At 40.3% G+C, this 18,349-nt stretch overlaps 2 protein-coding genes across 2 annotated transcripts in view; one reads left to right on the plus strand and one right to left on the minus strand.

Annotated features, from left to right (window-relative positions):
* The window catches only part of LOC137288864 (small ribosomal subunit protein eS25-like), a 222,276-nt gene that overhangs the window by 49,019 nt on the left and 154,908 nt on the right, over positions 1–18,349 (minus strand). The gene's annotated exons all lie outside the window — the stretch shown is intronic.
* Positions 1,689–9,857, plus strand: LOC137288724 (N-alpha-acetyltransferase 50-like). The gene is made up of 5 exons (XM_067820807.1): positions 1,689–1,822; positions 2,777–2,913; positions 3,736–3,855; positions 4,911–4,977; positions 8,038–9,857. Exons 1-5 carry the CDS (start codon positions 1,815–1,817, stop codon positions 8,237–8,239), a joined length of 534 nt encoding a protein of 177 aa, XP_067676908.1. The 5' UTR covers positions 1,689–1,814; the 3' UTR covers positions 8,240–9,857.

Consider the following 18,349-nt stretch of genomic DNA (forward strand, 5'->3'; position numbering starts at 1 on the left):
TTTTCTTTGGTTAGCTTGAAATCGAAAAAGCCCAAATACGATGATAAAAACATCAAGTACAAGGCATGTAATCAATAATACATGGGTGTGATCCTTTAACATACGACTGAATGAGTTAATTCGTCTGGTTTTACGCCGCTTTTAGCAATATTCCAGCAATATGGTGTCGACACCACAAATAGGAATCGAACATCCATAGGCGTGACGAGCCAACTGCTCTAACCATTAGGCTACCGCACCACCTATGCCTGGTCAGGTATAGCAGGGGGAGGATGCCCTGTTCATTGTGGACAAGACCATCGTGGGGTTAAGGGCCGCTCAGTTTCGTCATACGGCATGGCGTTTATTTATTGTTCAACAATATTTCAATCATATGGCAGCGGCCTGTAAATAATCACGTGTGGACCAGACAATCCACGATGCATGTGTCAGCGAGCCTGACCACCCGATCACACAAAGCATCTTACGACACAAATGACGTACTTGTTGTTGTCTTGCCTTTCTCATGACATTCCACGATTTGGTTGGTTTGTTCCAGCTACATAACGTCGGTCTGTAAATGAGCAAGTCTGGACCAGGCAGTCCAATGATCAACAGTATGAGCAGCGTTCCACGCAATTGGGATACAATGACGAAGTCTGCAAGCGTGATCACCCAATCTCGTCTGCCGTCTCTTACGACTAGCATGGGTCACTGAAGACCAATTCAAATCCGGGTCTGCACGAGTTGGCATTCGATGAAAAAAAAACAGGACACCTCAGCTCGAGCGTAGTACAGCTGGCTACTCAGTATGCGGGTGAAGATCTCTGGAACAGGTAATGGCAGCTGTTAGGTTCGGACAAGTGTAAACATGACTACACACTCCCACAAACAGCAGCCGCGACACAGCCACACCAGCATTGAAAATAATCGCCGTTCCTTGTGGCTTTTGTGGTAACTTTGTCACTTGGAATCTTTCCAATGATTTCTTTTCTTTTCTAACGCTCGGGAGCCATCCTTCACCCTTCATGTTGCGATAACGCACAGTTTCACTTCTTAGTATGTCAGTGTTTTGAGCATTGAAATGTCCACACCAGTTTTTACCAAATATAAACTTTTTTGCGCCTTAGCTTTCGCTATTTGTAGAAACTGTGAAACCGTGGTGAACAGTGAAGTCAGTTTTGTTTTTATTGGCTTGATTTTAACAAAACGGACCTGAAGATTTCATTCAGGGCCTGTAGATTTTAAAGCCTGCAGGCGGCAGCAGGCCCTGATGGCCAACTGGCAAATTTAAGTATTGCAAACGCCGAGCTCGCCCGCGCAGCACCTTTCCCCCCAAAACCAGTTTGTTTTCTCTACAGAAACATGCATACTGAATACACATTGAGTTGTAGTTTCATTGCGTTGTACATTCATATGAGCTCATTTAACAGGTACATTCTGAACATTGCTTAAAAGTGCATGAACGAACTTTTTCATTGTGTAAAAAATGCTTATATTTATAAGCTCGATCTGCTACGTAGCACTGGGTAATGAAGTACTACGTTTCGAGAGAATTTGAATGTCCGTGTTCAATGGATTTTTTCCCCTTTCTAATAGGTCACATTTTTGCAATCAAACTTTTCAGACAGGTAACGAGTAAAATACACTCAAAATGACGTCTACTTTGTTGTTACGGTGCGTTTGTCAGTCGTTTTCAACAATATATTGTTGTCATATATGTAGTATTTCCGGAAGCGCATGCGAGGTGTCTATCATCTGGACTTCCGGTAGTGCGGCGGGAAGGAGCACGAGAATTGGCGTTCACATAAAGAAATCTGGCCTCCTGTCCAAGCATGACAAAGTTGTATTTTAAAATCTTGAAATTGACGCAGTAAAGCTTATCATTTGTTCAGAAAGGCCGTTTTTCTTACTCTCCATTCAGCAACTGACATCCTTTCCCAATATGAAATGACGTGATGTCGTAAAATCTAGACTTGATAAGTCATGTTCTGCTGGGAAGAGGCATGTTTCATGGCATCATGCAAATATGCGTCAGCGTGTAGATGTCTGTCATAATATTTTAAGATAGGATGATAGTTCTGACATCGTTAGCATGTAAGGCAGTTTTAGTATTTCCAATGTTTCTGTGAAAGGTCAAATTTTGAAATAGATGGAGCTCGGTCGGGCAGGACCCCAGCCCTTAAAATCCACACCAGGAAAACATCCTGAGTTTGATTTTGCTTAGTCTGTTGTTATACACAAACAACAGAAAGGATGAAATTTGTTTTTTGGGGAATTGTGTAAATTTTCTTGTGAAAATTCCTTCATATGTCTAATTTCAGTGATTGTTTTGGTTGTTGACTGGTGAGGAGTGAGGGTGGAGTTGTTCTAAACCTGGCTAGGGGTGTTGGGATAGTCCAGTGATTATTGTCGTGCAGTTTCTCAGTTCTGTGTTCGATTCCTTACATGGGGCATTTCTGGTGTCCCCTGCCAAGACATTACTAGATGGGTGTTAATCCATACCCACTCACTCTAAACTGGGCTACATTGTCTTACATCTGATTATTTACAGTAGCATACTCACTTTCTCGCATACTGGACATTTTTTAATTCCCTGGTAAAATTTGCTTCTGATAAGTGGAAATCCAACAAGTAGTTAAGGATCCTTAATTTCTATGATCTTGAATGACAGGCAATGAAAATATGCCACCACCTTTCTATATTAGTGAGTGTAAGGATGCAAACAATTTTTAAATGACTGAAACACTTAATAACTGACATGGCTAAAACTAACTTATGCATTCATTTGTTGCAGAGGTCGCATTGAACTAGGGGACATAACCCCACACAACATCAAGCAGCTCAAACGATTGAACCAAGTAGTGTTTCCTGTCACTTACAATGACAAATTCTACAAGGATGTCCTAGAAGTTGGGGAACTTGCAAAACTTGGTAAAAACATTTAATGACCACATGTGGTCAGATTATCCAATACTTAGTCCATAGAATTCACAGTAACGTAAGTATAAGGGCGTACCTTTCATATTTCAACCTGAAATCTTAAGTGCATACCTTTTGAAAATGTTCATGAAAGCATTGTCTAAAATTTAAAATCTTTTACAGAAATTCAGTCATAAAATCAGTATTTTAGATCAGTGTAGGTTATTGTGATTTTAAATCTGTACTTTTCCAGTCAGAATCTAGTATTTCAAGTTTATTTTGTGGTCTAGATATATCATTTTACAGCCTATGGACTCAGCAGGATTTTATCTTTCCTTACAAAACTTGGAGTTCAGACGACTTGCTGTCATGAACCCGCGAAGATCGTGGTTACAAACCAACCAGTCAACCCATTTTTTTGTTTCAACTGTTGATGCAGGAAATATAGCTATGACATAATGAAATAGTTCAAAGTATGCAACCTATGATTTATTAATCACTTCAATCACAAGAACCATGTATGTGATACATCAGGTCTCACCTGAGGCAAGTGAGTTTGTTCATACTTGGCCCTGTTAACTCAGCAGAAAAAGGGCAGCTTGTGGAATAAGTCATGTGACTAAATGTCTAGCACCTCCGAGGCACCATGGGTTAGCTGGGGTAATAATGCTCTGAGGATGTTGTCTGTGTGGATTTGGTGCAATATAAATGGACTAATTATTGATTGAATTCATTACCATACAGAATGCACGAACTCTTCAGTGTTATGTTAAACCTTGCGACATTTCCCAAAGATGGCGTTAATCACGAAGTGTGTTTTTATGTCTTTTTCAGCTTATTACAATGATATAGTCATAGGAGCAGTGTGTTGTCGGATTGACACGTCTGAGAACCAGCGAAGACTTTACATAATGACTCTGGGCTGTCTGGCACCCTACAGGAGACTGGGAATAGGTAAGTCTTTACTTCACTGGATGCAGTGTCCATCAGGAGAACAGGTCATTTCCACCTCTAACTGTGTCACTAGTGGGGCAGTGGGATACTGTTGCTCATAATTCCCCCACATGAGTACAACTAAAACTAACATCCTCACTCACAGAATGTTCTTGTACCCCAAACAAACTGATCATTAGTCTTGATATGAATCAGCATTGTCTGTCCAGTTTCGATTATTTACAGGCAGCTGACATATTGAGTGTCTTGTTGAACAACAAGCAAACATCAACAGAAATGTTACTAATTTGAAATTCTAGAATGAACAACAACATTTGTTAAAACATGTCAACATCATCCCCAGATCTGGTATGTGTGAAGATCTCTGTTGGAATTTAGTGAAAAAAATTGTGTTCAGCAACCCATACTTGTCTTAGAGACGACTCAGGGTCAGGTTTTCAGGCTTGCTGACTTGGTTGGCACAAGACATAGTCATTTGCATAAACATATGCTGATACTGTTGATCACTGAATTGTCTCTTCCTGGATTTATATCACACTGCCATTAAGCTGAAATATTGCCTAGTGCAGTGTTAACCAACTAAGCTATAGAATGCTGGTTGGCCCTGAGTGTTTCTAGGTATGTCAGCACCAAACATATCTTTGTGCTTTTCACCAAAGTCGTAAGTATCTGAGACACGCATCGTTTGATCTTCCCTCAAGAGACCCATGAAGATAATGTTAGACTTGATCTTTATTCTCCCATGCTTGTATGGCACAACTAAAGGGATCATGTGGTCAGACACTGATTTGTTTGACATATGTTACCACATCCCATTTGCATAGGTCGATGCTCAGGCTGTTGGTCACTGGATTATCAAGTGACGTTCAGACTGCATTATTTAAAGACCACCCCTATACAGTTTGAATGTTGCAGAGTGCAGCGTAGAACTAAACTAGCTCACTACAATCATTGATATGCGTGGGATACCGTTCTAAGTGGTGTTTAACCCAACTCTTTAGTGTAATATCCATTATTTGTGGTTGTCTGTATATAGGAGCTGTTGTATGTTTCAGGGACGGTCATGCTACAGCATGTTCTCAGGATATGTGACAAAGATGCAAACTTTGACAATGTATTTCTGTAAGTAATCTGTGGGGTGTTTGGTTTTACTCACCAACTACATTCTGTTAAAGTCTTATATTGAGTATAGTGGTGGCTTGCTCTCGTGTAGTGTGCACCAATATGATACGAGCCACATTGGGTATCACAATAGCCTTGCTCAGCTAGTCTATTTGACAAGAAAGGACTGGTGAAGGTCCAGGGTAGAATAGGCCTTCAGCAACCCATGCAAGAAAGTGTCGCCATGATGTGCTAAATATATGTTTAGAAAGGTAGTTAATAAATATTACTATGCAAGATGTTCATGAAAAACCTATACCGAAACAGCCTTCCCAACTATTAGAAATTGTTGTGCATGTAAGAAACAGTCGTTGAACAAACTATCATTAAAATATTGATACAGTTCACTGTTTGTTGTGGGGGATAAGTGCAGAGAAAGGGACAGCCAGGTGTTCGAGAGGCTTGTGCCGTCAAAGTTATTGATTCATTAACCTGTGTTGTGCTGTCTCCATCCTTTCTTCCCCACATGTGTGAAGCCCATTTCTGGTGTCCCCTTCGAGATACTGCTAGATTATTTCTAAAAGCATGGAGACCAAACTTCGCTCACTTACCTAAGGTCGTTACTATAATATGATGACAAATCTAGGTGACAACTGGACCTCTTCAGTAAGAACATAGTTATTTCAATACGGTTTTGGACATGTATGCGTTCATCAACATCAAACTGTTTGGATCCTATCATGTTCTTACAGCTATTCAAACAACCCGTTAGAGATACATATTACCAAGAATGGTCATCTGATATTTGCAAGCTCCAGATTTCTGTGCATATTCATTATTTCAAAATGAAATATATTTAAAGGTATTATCCGCTATGCATCTTTTCAGATCTTTTAAAAATTTCAGATGTGGCATTAGTAAATGAATGTACAAACCTATAGAAGAACCAAAGATGATGATATCAGTTCTGCCATATGCACCTATTGCGTCATTATTGATAAGGGCGAGTACCATGTTCAATTACAATGTCCTGTTCTGATGCAAGCAGCGGATTTCCAGCATTATTGTGTACAGAAGTTTCCGAATTCAGTTAATAACCAAAATGTATGTACACCATACCATATTTCTAAACAGACTCTGTAACGTTTTATGAAGTTTATGCCAATGTGCCTCTTCCTGTGCCAGCACTTCAAAGAAAATTATGTCAAGAAGTGTCATTGTACTTTTGGCTTCCTTTTCACTCTTCAAAAAAAAATCTGTCTCTCACAAGTCGATTCTCACATTGAATAGTAGGACTGCATTGTACGACCAGAATACTCACTTTTCAGGCCATATGCATTTGAATGTTTTCGTCAGGACCCGTATATTGGATGATATGATAAAAATACATGCAGTTTTGTGATTGTTTCTATGGATTATGTTAAAATCTACTTTCTTTCATTTTCCACAAGTTTTCCATTACAATTCATTGACAAACCGGTATAGTTTTGTTGCAATAAATTTTATGAAAAATAAGTAACAGTCCCTCAAAAACAAATCTAAATTCAAGGTTTCTGATTTTATAACCATGCTGTTTTCAGGGCTTTGGTATGAAGAAAATAGTTTCTGCATGTGCAATCAGTGGCCCTCACTGTCATGTCAATCTCCCAAATACAACAATATGCGTACCAGAATCACAACATATTACATCACAATTTACTGTAAATCGTGAAATATTTGCGAGCATGATATTTTTGCGAAAATTGTGAATTAATGGCGAGTTCGTAAAAATATGACGCAGTTTGTTGGTAGAACGCAACAACTAATAATCTACAAACAACGTGTCTTTTCATCGATTTATTATTCACACAATTAATAACAGATCTAGACAATACATCAATTAAGTAATGGCAACAACATGAAGGAAGACTAATCACTAGCATAAGTAGTACTCACATGTCACATGTTAAACAATTCTTGAACAAAAGTCACTCAATCAGAACTCTTCTTGTTTTTGCTCAAAGTCTGATGGTACTTTCCTGGCAGCTTTCATTGCTTTTCTTTTCACAAAACCATGCCTCTGAAAAAATGAATTCGACCATCCCTTGTCCAAACGAATCGGACCACCATTTTCAGCCAAAAGTTATTGATTTTCATGCAGAACAATACCATGTGCTGTGGCAAGTACAATGTGTCTGTTTACAATACCACCCGCTTTCCGACTTTCATTCAGATAGTCTGCAACAAGTTTATCCAGTTCACCTAACATTAAAGGTTTGCCTTGTCTTTGGTGTACTAGTTCCGTCACTTCTGCTGTTTTGTCTTTAGACTTAGCCATCAGGTAGGATTTCTTCATAAATCTGACAGCACTTTCCCCAAGACTAACATCCAAAAGTTTGCTAAAGTGTTTAGCAGCTCTTGCATTGCCGTGTTCAGATGCATATTTTGCAATTTTTGCACGAGTCTCAGGAGAATAGTAGTTATTATTTCTTTTCCGCTTGACTCCGCATCGAGTTGTCAGGTGTAGAAGAACTCTGCATTATTGTCTTGTTCACTGGTTCCATACGAGCAGCTTTCTCAGGTGTGGAGGCCTTGGACAGGTCAGGTAAACCTAACGGCTGGCGCTTAGTAACAGTAACAAACTTCAACATGGTTGTGAAGTGTATGTCTGTTTTAAATGTGACACATTATTTATACTTTGCTTTTGAGTCCACCAATTTAATAGAGTCATGCCATTTAATTTAATGCCTTTGAACTGTTTTAAGCTTATCTGGCCTATGCAGAGTGTGTTGTTTTTAGGAAAACATCACTGATTGCATACACGCGGAAGTACTCCATTGAACTGAGTTCAAGATTAGCAGCAAACTTTAATGTGATTGGATTTACTTCAGTTGGGACTTTCCGATGCAAGCTTTGAAACTGTCAAACTAAACTATTTTGAGAATTAGGCAAGTCGCAAAAATATTGTCTGTTGGTCAGCACTCACACAAATATTGTGACGCAAAAATTTCATGATTTACAGTATTTGCTAATACACAACCCTGTTGAATAGTAACTTTGATGAAACTGGACTCACTTACTGTATGTGTCTTATGTTTTCAGACATGTGCAAATAAACAACGATGGTGCAATTAGATTCTATGAAAAGTTTGGGTTTGAAATTGTGGAAGAAAAGCAAAACTATTACAAGCGAATCGAGCCAGCAGACGCCTATGTGTTACAGAAGTCTTTCCGTGTGACAAACAACAACACTGAAGCAGCTAGCGAAGAGACGTCCAGCAACACCGACATGATGGAGTCTTGAACATATTCACCACTGATCATGATGACACTGGAATTCCTGATGATACAAAGACATTTTTTGAATGTGTGAATATAGATTTGAAGTGCTTTAAACTTATTAGTTCTTCAGCAGAACAAAGCTGTTGGTCTTGCAATCCTTTGTTAGAGAGTTCCAAAATGTGGGATTTTCATCTGAAGTTGGGACAAGACAGATGCTTTTATTGTTCTACAGACGGAACTGAAACTGTGAAACTGAAGCTTTCAAGTTAAATAAATCTTTATGTTTAATTCTCAGGTCATGTCCAGTGGGTTCCACATAGACTACTATTAAATGACATGGTATGATCTGCAAAGGTACAGTCGTTTATGGGTGTTAAGGTCTGTCATGCTGGCAGATTTGTCAAAGGACCATGATTCGCTGTGAAATGATGCGATATGGCTTAAGGCATCAGGAATGAAACGATAAAAAAACCTGTTACATTTCAAGGTAGAGTTTGTGTTTTTGATCAAAGTGGCTATGGTGCCTCAAAAAGCTTTCTCTTGACAATGTAGCTGAAATATGGTACTTTGTGACTGTGTCCATTTTAAGTTAATTGCAGCTCTCAGATTATTCTATGAAAAGGAGCACAGAGTCTTGGGTACTGGAAGAATTGCGTTGAGAGTGTGCACTTTCCACTGTTTGCCTGAAGGTCATAACAAAGTTACTGTCTTAAGTTGGGTTGAATTAATTTTCAGTAAGTTAATTTTCATCTTAAAAAGATTTCACTTTGTAGGGATGAATATTTGAAAAAAAAATGTTTTTAGAAATCTGTTTTTGCCCTAAATATTTCTTATGTAACTACTGGAAGTGTATAGCAACAGACAAGTGATATAAGTAATACCCACTTCACGTATGAAAGAACACAACGCATGGAAGGTGGCTAGTCTTGTCTTAGAGTTGTGGCATCGAGTTATCTCCCTTTGTAGGGGAAGTAACTGTGCGTGGAGGCTGAAAGGTGGAAGCTGAGGTGTCAGAATATTTGCTGATTGTGCGTGTGGCTGACTAGTTTCACAATAGTTAGGGTCAAGGATAATTTTGAAGATGAAATGGTTCAGATTTTTATGATTGGGCATCAGAGACTCTGACTTGTTACTGCAAAGGAAAAGGACTGAGCCACAGGAGTTTTTATAAATTAGAAAATAATTAAAAAAATGATGAGTAGCAAATATGTGAATATTTTTTATCACGGTTCAAACATGTGCCTAACACATTTCTGACATTTGAAAACAGATACTACAGAACAGGCTTACTCAGAAACTTATGAAAGATTAAGTTAATCTGAATTGATGTCATTACTTTTCTGAAGCAAATGGTGAGCTGGAAGAATGACTTGCAAATTCCTGGACTAATGTATTAATGACAGTTTATTTGGAATGACCTGTGCTAAACTGGTAATATCACCCCCGGAAAGAATCCCTCTTGGTTATATAACGGACACACTTTAATGTAATGACAATAGGGAAAGCTCTCATGGACCAGTTTGGGTAGTCTCTTGTCTCTTGCACAAGGGGTGTGCACAAGACATAGAAATGTACATAAATCTGCCAATTGCTCTGTCATTGTGTCTTATCTACATTGTATATAAACCATTTACACTACAGGATAATGTTGCAGTGTTATTCTTTAGTTCAGCAGCAGTGAAGATATGGTTGGAATTGAGTCTTCAGCAACAAAGCTTGGGAAAAGGATCAGATGGTCAGACATCCTGACTTAGTTGACACCTGTCATGGTATCCCTGTCACAGACCCTTGTGTCTTCGTGAGGATTAGAGTTTTAAAAAATATATGACAGGTTTCAGGTGACCCAGTAATCGAAATGGTTTACAGTGCATTAAATAGTGACAATGTACTGTGAAGTATTTCGGGTTGCCGGGTAATGTGAGGAAGACTCATTTATTGTGAAGATTGCTGCTGATGATTGTGCTATTGATCACAGGGTTGTCTGATGCAGACACCAACATTATTTACACACCTCTGCCTTATAGCTGGAATAATGATGAGTGTACGTCAAACAACGACTGAAAAAATCTTGAATATGAGAGTAATGTTGTAGGGAAGAAGTTGACAGGTTCACAATATGCACATTGTATTTCTTAATTGAAAATCAACCTGTGAATATTCAGGTCAGAATTGGTCAATCTCGCATATGGTTTTATGCATGTTACTGTTTCCCAAATACCTTCGCTACTTGTAAGGTTGATCACTTGATTTTCTGGTCCAGTCGTGATTATTTGCAGACCTCAACCCATAGACGTGATCTATTGCTAAGCCTTGTAAAACAACATACTTCATTTTGCAAAGTTGCGTCACTGGCTGCCAGAACCTTCAATGGTGGGTTAGAATCCTTGTTCGCCAATAAAATTCATGTGTCTCCATCTAACCAATACTTATTGGTCAGGGACCGTGAAGTAGCTCAGTGTTAAAAGCGTTCTCTCGTCACGCCGAAGGCCCGGGCTTGATTCCCCACATGGGTACAATGTTTGAAGCCCGTTTCAAGTGTCCCCAGTTGTGATGGTGTTGGAATATTGCCGAAAGTGGCGTAAGTAGAGAATCTGAAATACACCTCACTCGCCAATGGGTCTAAGTCCTACTTTAAAACTACGGGTTTTCCTCCCACGTTAAACGGGTGACCCGCTGTGATATCACTGGAATTCAGTCCAAATATGCCAACTTATGCGACCACAGCCACGAACTCACTGTCGTGTCCCAGGGAAAGACGGCATCCATTCCAAATTCACAGATGCGCACATAAAATCTGCATAATGTACAGTAATTGTCGACAACGCTTGCTTGCTTCTCGAAATGTTATCCGTGAAGGTCCGGCGAAAAATCAGTCCTTAGCAACCCAATTTTGTCTTCAGAGGCGACTAGATTGATCGGGTGGTCATATCTGTTTGTCATTACAAGCCAACTGCGTAGATCTTTACTCGTGATGTTAAACATTGGATTCTCTGGTCCAGGCTCGATTAAATATCATACAGCTGGAAGACTACTGACTGCAGAGTAAAACAACAAAAACAGTTACTGTTCCCGGACTTCGAATCTACCAATACAATCCTCTGTCCTCTACATTGTACGTTTGCAGCTGGTTTGTTTTACGCCGTACTTAACACTATTCCACGTGCATGACGGCGACCTGTAAATAATTGAGTTTGGACCGGACAATCCAGTGACTGACATCATGAGCATCCATCTACGACATTATAAGTTCTTGTAGATCAGTTCTACAAAGGATCTTCACTGTTTCGACGAACATTTTTCTGTTAGACAGGTAATCACACGCATTTTTGTGTACATATACACCTTTATATAAGTTACAGTTTCAGATGTGCTAATTTGATAATTTGTAAACAATTTGAGATGATTTGAAATAATTTTAGATTCTGATACACAGTCATTGGACATAAGTATTCGTCACTATGCATGATTTCCATAGAGATGTATGTTAATTTTCCGCAAGAAAATATTGTCCTGAATTTTACAGACGTGTCATGAATCATTTTAACTGCAAAGGCATAATCTCCCTTATATTTTCTGTTCAGCATTTCAAGAATGACCACACTTGCGTGTCAGTATATGACAATGTTTACCTTGGTGGTCTATGAGGAAAGACTTCACAATGTTGGATATATGTTAGGGTAACTACTTGAAGGAACATTACTTGGAAATAATGTGTCTGTTACCAAAATGATTTAATAACAACCTGTAAAATGTGACAACCAACTAACCCAAACTGAATTAATGCAAGTTGTTACAGGCACACTAAAATAACATGCAAGTCCTTGGGAATTTTGCCGACTGACGAATACTTATGTCCCGCGTCTGTACCTAATGCTGTGCTTGGACAATGAATGGAGTCGGAGATGTCATCTGTGAGTGAGTGAGTTGCGTTTTACGCCGCACTTAGCAATATTCCAGCTATATGGCAGCGGTCTGTAAATAATCAAGTGTGGACCAGACAATCCAATGATCAACAACATGAGCATCGATCTGCGCGATTGGAAACCAATGACATGTGTCAACCAAGTCAGCGAACCTGAACAACCGATCACGTCAGTCCCCTGTTACGACAAGCATAGTCGCTTTTTATGGCAAGCATGGGTTGCTGAGGGCCTATTCTACCCGGGGACCTTCACGGGTATGTCATCTGTGATACGTTTGCTAACACTTCGTAACGTTCTTTCTCCAGGTCATCCGTGTGTGAGTAAATTGAGCTTCTCTCCTCCCTGGTAAGTCGCAAACATGTCATAGAGGTTTTGTGTGTCAAAGACATCTAGATCAGCTGATGCCTGGCCAATAGGTGTCGTGTTCACAGCTCACCGACTTATCTGGTAAATATCTGCACTGACAACTTGATACACTGACAAACAGCGAAACATGTTGAACTATTGGTCAAGTCCGTCTTCTTCTTTATCCGTGTGTACTGTAACGCATGTACCGTTATAATGAATATGGTCATGGTGACGCCAATGGTGTCGACGACCATTGTCTCTAAAATCTTTCTGTACAAAGAATTCAATACTGCAATGATTCTGACAGTCTCAATATATGAGCCATTTTCAAAACTTATTGTTATACATGTATGTTAGTATCACATCAATTATCTTATTCTGAAAATGTGATGAAATCTTGATGAAACACCCGGGTTCGATTCCACACATGGATTCAATGTGTGAAACTCATTTATGGTGTCTCCACTGTAATGTTGCTGGAATATCGCTAAAAGCGCCGTAAAACACTACCCACTCACACACACTGCCACACTCGGTTCTGTAGTGATCAAGTGACTTGACCTACTTCGGTTAGGTGGCGCCTCCCAATGTCGTTCATTCATCTGTACACATAAATGCCGGTACTAACCACATAATGACTGATGTCATGGGAAGGTGACCTCGACCGATTCCAACTGCCCGGTTTGTATTAGGTCCATTGACACCAATGTGACAACCCGTGAAAAAGAAAGTCTTTGTACAAGAGGTCCAATGGGCTATTGATGGCATGCCACAAGCTTGAAGGGGTTGCGAACAGGCGTCGGGGTTTCTCACCTTTTGTGGTCACATAAATATTAACATATCTTTCATGTTTATCTGAATTAACCTCATTTCATATTCAAGGAATACGATAATGTTTACTTGATTGAAAATTATTATTCCATCCGCGGAGCCATGTCTTTAGGCATTATGTTTTTAAGTAATCGTGGATGGCGCTGTCCACATTGACAACTCAATCCTGCATAGACTTGCATGGCTCGATGAGGAGTATTTGTATAGGCAACTAGATCCGGACGTGGCCACGAAACAAAATGAACCAACTAGACAACCAACCGGCCTACCTACACCTACCAACCAAACCAACAACCTACCAACCAGCTTACCTACCTATGTACCTACCTGCCAATCAACCAGCCTAACCACCCCCTCAGCGACATTACAAAAATCAATCAATAACACAACTCAGTCAAGAAAAGTCCCAAATCAGTCAATCAATCAATCAATCAATCAACCAACCAGCCAACCAACCAACCAACCAACCAACCAACCAACCAACCAATCAATCAATCAATCAATCAATCAATCAATCAATTTTGTGTGGTAATTGGAAAATGGGGTGTCCTTATACCCATCGTATCGTTGCTCGCGCTATCGGTCACTGGTAGGGGCAAACGACCCCTTGATTAGGGGTAGCAGTAGTGGGCGGTAGGTCCGACTCCCGGATTTGAACCCTCGTATTGAAGTGATACATCAAACACGCTTTGATCGTTCTAAAATATTTCTAAAATGCAAGCAGTGTTAGATTCAATCACTTAAATAAAAAGCTCACTGAATGCGGCTCTCCGATCTCACACCGAAGCATTTACGTCACTATATACAGTGTCAAAGTCATATAATTTGATCCAACATGTCAACGTTGATAATAACACTCACCGACAGAGAGAAAGTGATAACAGTAATGGAGAGATGTTTACCAGGTATCCTGCCAGGGAAACCCTTGTTATACCCAGGATCCTTTGCGCTATGCCATACGAGGAGAGTTTTACAAGCTAGGCAATTAACTCACGTGTGTTTGGCAAGGAGATGAATGTTGGAGTGAGTGAGGTTTGTTTTACTCCGGTTTTAGTAATATTCCAGCTATATCACTGCAGAGACACCAGAAATGGGCTTCACACAATGTGCCCATGTGAGAAATCCAACCCCTGACGTGCGAACACCTTAACCAATAGGCTACCACATCGCCCCAAATAACCGAGTCTTGATCAGATGATGCAGTGATCAAAGCCATGAACATCGATCTGAGCAATTAGGTTACGACGGCATGTGTCAACCATGTCGGCATGCCTGGCTACCCGATCCCGTTAGTCTCCTCCTATCACTGAAGACCAGCTCTACCCACAATCGCCATGCTGCTAAAACATTTCACATGATATAATTATCTGAAGATGTAACGATCATACGTGCATGAGGAATTCCAGAATGTGTTCCTCTAGCTGCAACATGAAGGAGAAAACTTTGACACAGTTTCTACTACTGGAAAATCCTACCTCGGTAGACACTACATTATTACATCTCCATGGTGTTATCAGTATTGTTCAGAATACAGAACCTGGTGGAGCGGTTGGGTGGCCCAGTGGTTAATGCGTTCACTCGTAACGCTGAAGACTTGGATTCGTTTCCTGACATGGGTGCAATGTGGGTAGCCATTTCTAGTGTCCCCTGCCGTGATATTACTGGAATATCGGCGGCGAAAAAGTAACTAACTCACTCACACACAAACGGTGTCATGAGGAGGTTTATTTTGCACGAAACTGTACGTGTCCAACGAAGCGTCAACGGATGAACGATTCTCTTACACGGAGGATGACGGTATATATCTGCGACCCTCGGAACTGAAACCCCTTCCCCCCGTCCACCTCACCTAACCAGCGTCATTAAATGACCTTGGCGGTGACTCATATATTACAACCATCTCGTCACAACCCGAAACATTCCGAGGACCAACATTCAAGGTTACGTTGTCATATTGATGAGCTGAGCACTTTCTAGAATTCACCAGTGTGTTCAGTTTAGGTAAGACGGTGGACCATTGTATTGATGTCACACCGTAGTTTGGTAACGTGAGGTAATATCAGCTGACGTCGACGACGGTCATGACCATGATGCTGCGTCACTGCTATCTGGCATCTGATTTAGATAATGTTCTCAAACAGTACTGACGTTCAGAGTGTAACAAAACTCCATTGTTTCATTATATACCCTACACCCGTGAAATCTGAGTTAGAATTGATCATCATATCCCCATGGCGTAGTTCGGTGCTAAGGCTGTTGATCACTGAATTGTCTGGTCCAGACTCGATGGTTTACAGACCGCTGTCATTTACTTTGAATATTGCTGAATACGGCATAAAACCAACCTCACTCACTATACCCCCTATTTCTATGTTACCACGGTCAACAGTGTATGTTAATACTATGCATAATCATTAATATCTACAGGTACCGTGTAATCAGAGCTATATGCCTGCTCATTACAATCTCTTTGAAAAAGGAAACGCACAAACTCAAAATAAGACCATATCATAAACATATTTAAGTGTATATTTATTGTTAATAATAATAATAATGGATCGCATTTATATAGCGCTAATCTCCGAAAGGACTCCTTGCTCATTTCTCTCACAAAAAATGGATTGAAAAGTACACATTAAGGGAAAGCCTGTTTGAATAGGAATGTTTTTAAACCAGTCTTGAATGAACTTAAAGATGGGGAATTGCGCAGTTCATTTGGAAGAGCATTCCAGACTGAGGGTGCACTGTATTTGAAAGAGCGCTGTCCTGCTGACTTAAAGTTGTATTTGGGGACTTTTAACAGTTTCCCACTGGATGAACGGAGAGTTCGTGGAACCTTGTATGTAGAAAGTTCTCTGGACAGATATGGCGGTAGTGAACCATCAAAATGGCGAAACATAAGAGTTGCAATCTTGAATTTGCATCGAAATGCGATAGGCAGCTAATGCAGATGCTGCAGCATGGGAGTTACATGATCATGCTTCCATCTCTTCATCACGAGACGAGCTGCACTGTGCTGTACTCGTTTGAGTCGAGCGATCTCGTCAAGAGGGAGACCAAAGAAAACTGGATTGCAGTAGTCCAACCTTGAAGTGATAAAGCAACGTATAACCTGGTTGCTGCGTCTTCAGTGAGATATGGTCTAATGACAGCAAGTCGGCGCATCTCAAGGAAGCAAGCACGTGATACACTGGTGATGTGGTTGTGGAGAATTAGTAATTGATCTAGGTGCACCCCCAGGTACTTCACACAAGGTTGGAAGGGAATACCGTTCTCCCCAACCACAGCTGACTCATCTTGAATGAGTTTTAGACGGTTTGGTGCACCAACTGGCATACGTTCTGTTTTTCAGTGTTCAATTTCAGTTTATTACTGAGCATCCATTCCAAAACGTCGTCAATGCATGATTGGATGCCATGTTTGACCACATCAAAGTCCTGTGGAAGACCACTTTTTGACAGTTCGGTGTCGTCTGCACATTTCTCAAATTCACAGTCATGGGAAGAGATGACCCCTGAGAGTGGTTGAACATATAAGGTAAATAATACTGGGCCCAGGACAGAGCCCTGTGGAACTCCATACATGAGGGAACTGGGGTCGGACTGCATAGAATCAATTTCAACTCTCTGTGTACGTCCACTGGCATAAGATTTAAACCATGCTAACACTGTACCTCGAATGCCATATGTTATTTCCATGCGCTTTAATAGAATTGAGTGGTCCAGCGTATCAAACGCCGCACTCAGGTCCAATGGAGCCATCAAAGAGACGTGTCTTTCATCATCCTTTAGTAGTACACTAAGTACAGCTGTTTCGGTGCTATGATTCTGCCAATAAGCGGACAGATATTTTACACACAGATTGTGAAATTAGTTTCGTAACATGGATAAACATTTCAGTCATTTCGTGACAAGACTAAGAGGGTCAGCCATTTCATGTCATTCTGTGTAGCACCAATCAATATACCTCGGCCATTTCATGAAATTTCACATCATAACGTAATCAACAAAAGTGGATCATAATTTCAACATCACTTATTGTCACTTACAGTTATATCTATTGTGGCAGCGAAATAGCCTTGAAGTATTTGCACCTGTTTGTTTGACACGTGCTGTGTGCAGAGCAGTCACACCTCACAAACCCCTGAACCTCATATAGATGAAATGAAATTTCATGAAATGACTCAAGGATAGTGATTGTTGTTAAACAAAATGACGCGAAATAGCTGACCCACTTAGTCATTTCATGAAATGATTGAAATCTTTGGTCATTTCACAAAATGACCGATTTCTCAATCTGACTGTAACATACATATATCGATTAGACTGTAACATGAAATGCCGACTGTGTAGTGAATTTACGGAGACTGTCCAGCACCTTGTCAGTTGACGCAGAAGTGTTGGAGAGCCTTCATACTCTACGGAAAGTTCTTGGTGGGTTCGACGAGTTATCGTTTCCTGGGAGAAGTCCCATTCGGTGTCTGGGCTGCATGTAGAGGGGGCAAGGGCCCAGATGAGGATCCTTACCAGCCTGACTGCGCCAGCACCACCCGAACTGAGTTGCATTTTCATAAAACATAATAATAATAAGGGCCTGACGATGTACGCCTCTCCTTGGTGGGCCTAGATAGGGGAAATTTATCCTCTGAACTGAACGTACATCACCCAGTTAGGGCTGAATCCCCGAACTGTTTTTTCACTGTTTTACTAGCAGTTAAGCATTTAACTCAACAGCCCAGTCAGCATTCCTCTGGTCGTCAAACCGTAGTGAAGATGCTTGAACTATATGGGCAAGGAATGTACATAATCGAGAGTCAACTGGTTATTTTTGTTGTTTACTGCTTAATGCTGCACCAAGCAGTATTTGGGCTATAGGATGGTTCTTTGTATGTAATCAAAACTATACATATGGAAATTAATTAAGCAACACCAAATTCAAAGACACATAAAAACTTAACAAAGTTTAACGAAGTAATTTTGATGATTGATTATTCAATTTTGATGTATTGACATACAGCATGAGCTTTTCAT

Source organism: Haliotis asinina, chromosome 1 (assembly GCF_037392515.1).
Source record: "Haliotis asinina isolate JCU_RB_2024 chromosome 1, JCU_Hal_asi_v2, whole genome shotgun sequence".
In the NCBI taxonomy this organism is placed as follows: domain Eukaryota; kingdom Metazoa; phylum Mollusca; class Gastropoda; order Lepetellida; family Haliotidae; genus Haliotis; species Haliotis asinina.

What these genes read in the sequence shown, in the direction of transcription:
- LOC137288724 (XM_067820807.1), top strand. An exon ending in CTACAGGAGACTGGGAATAG is followed by an intron (nt 3,856 to 4,910) that starts GTAAGTCTTTAC and finishes TGTATGTTTCAG; the next exon opens with GGACGGTCATGCTACAGCAT. An exon ending in AACTTTGACAATGTATTTCT is followed by an intron (nt 4,978 to 8,037) that starts GTAAGTAATCTG and finishes TTATGTTTTCAG; the next exon opens with ACATGTGCAAATAAACAACG.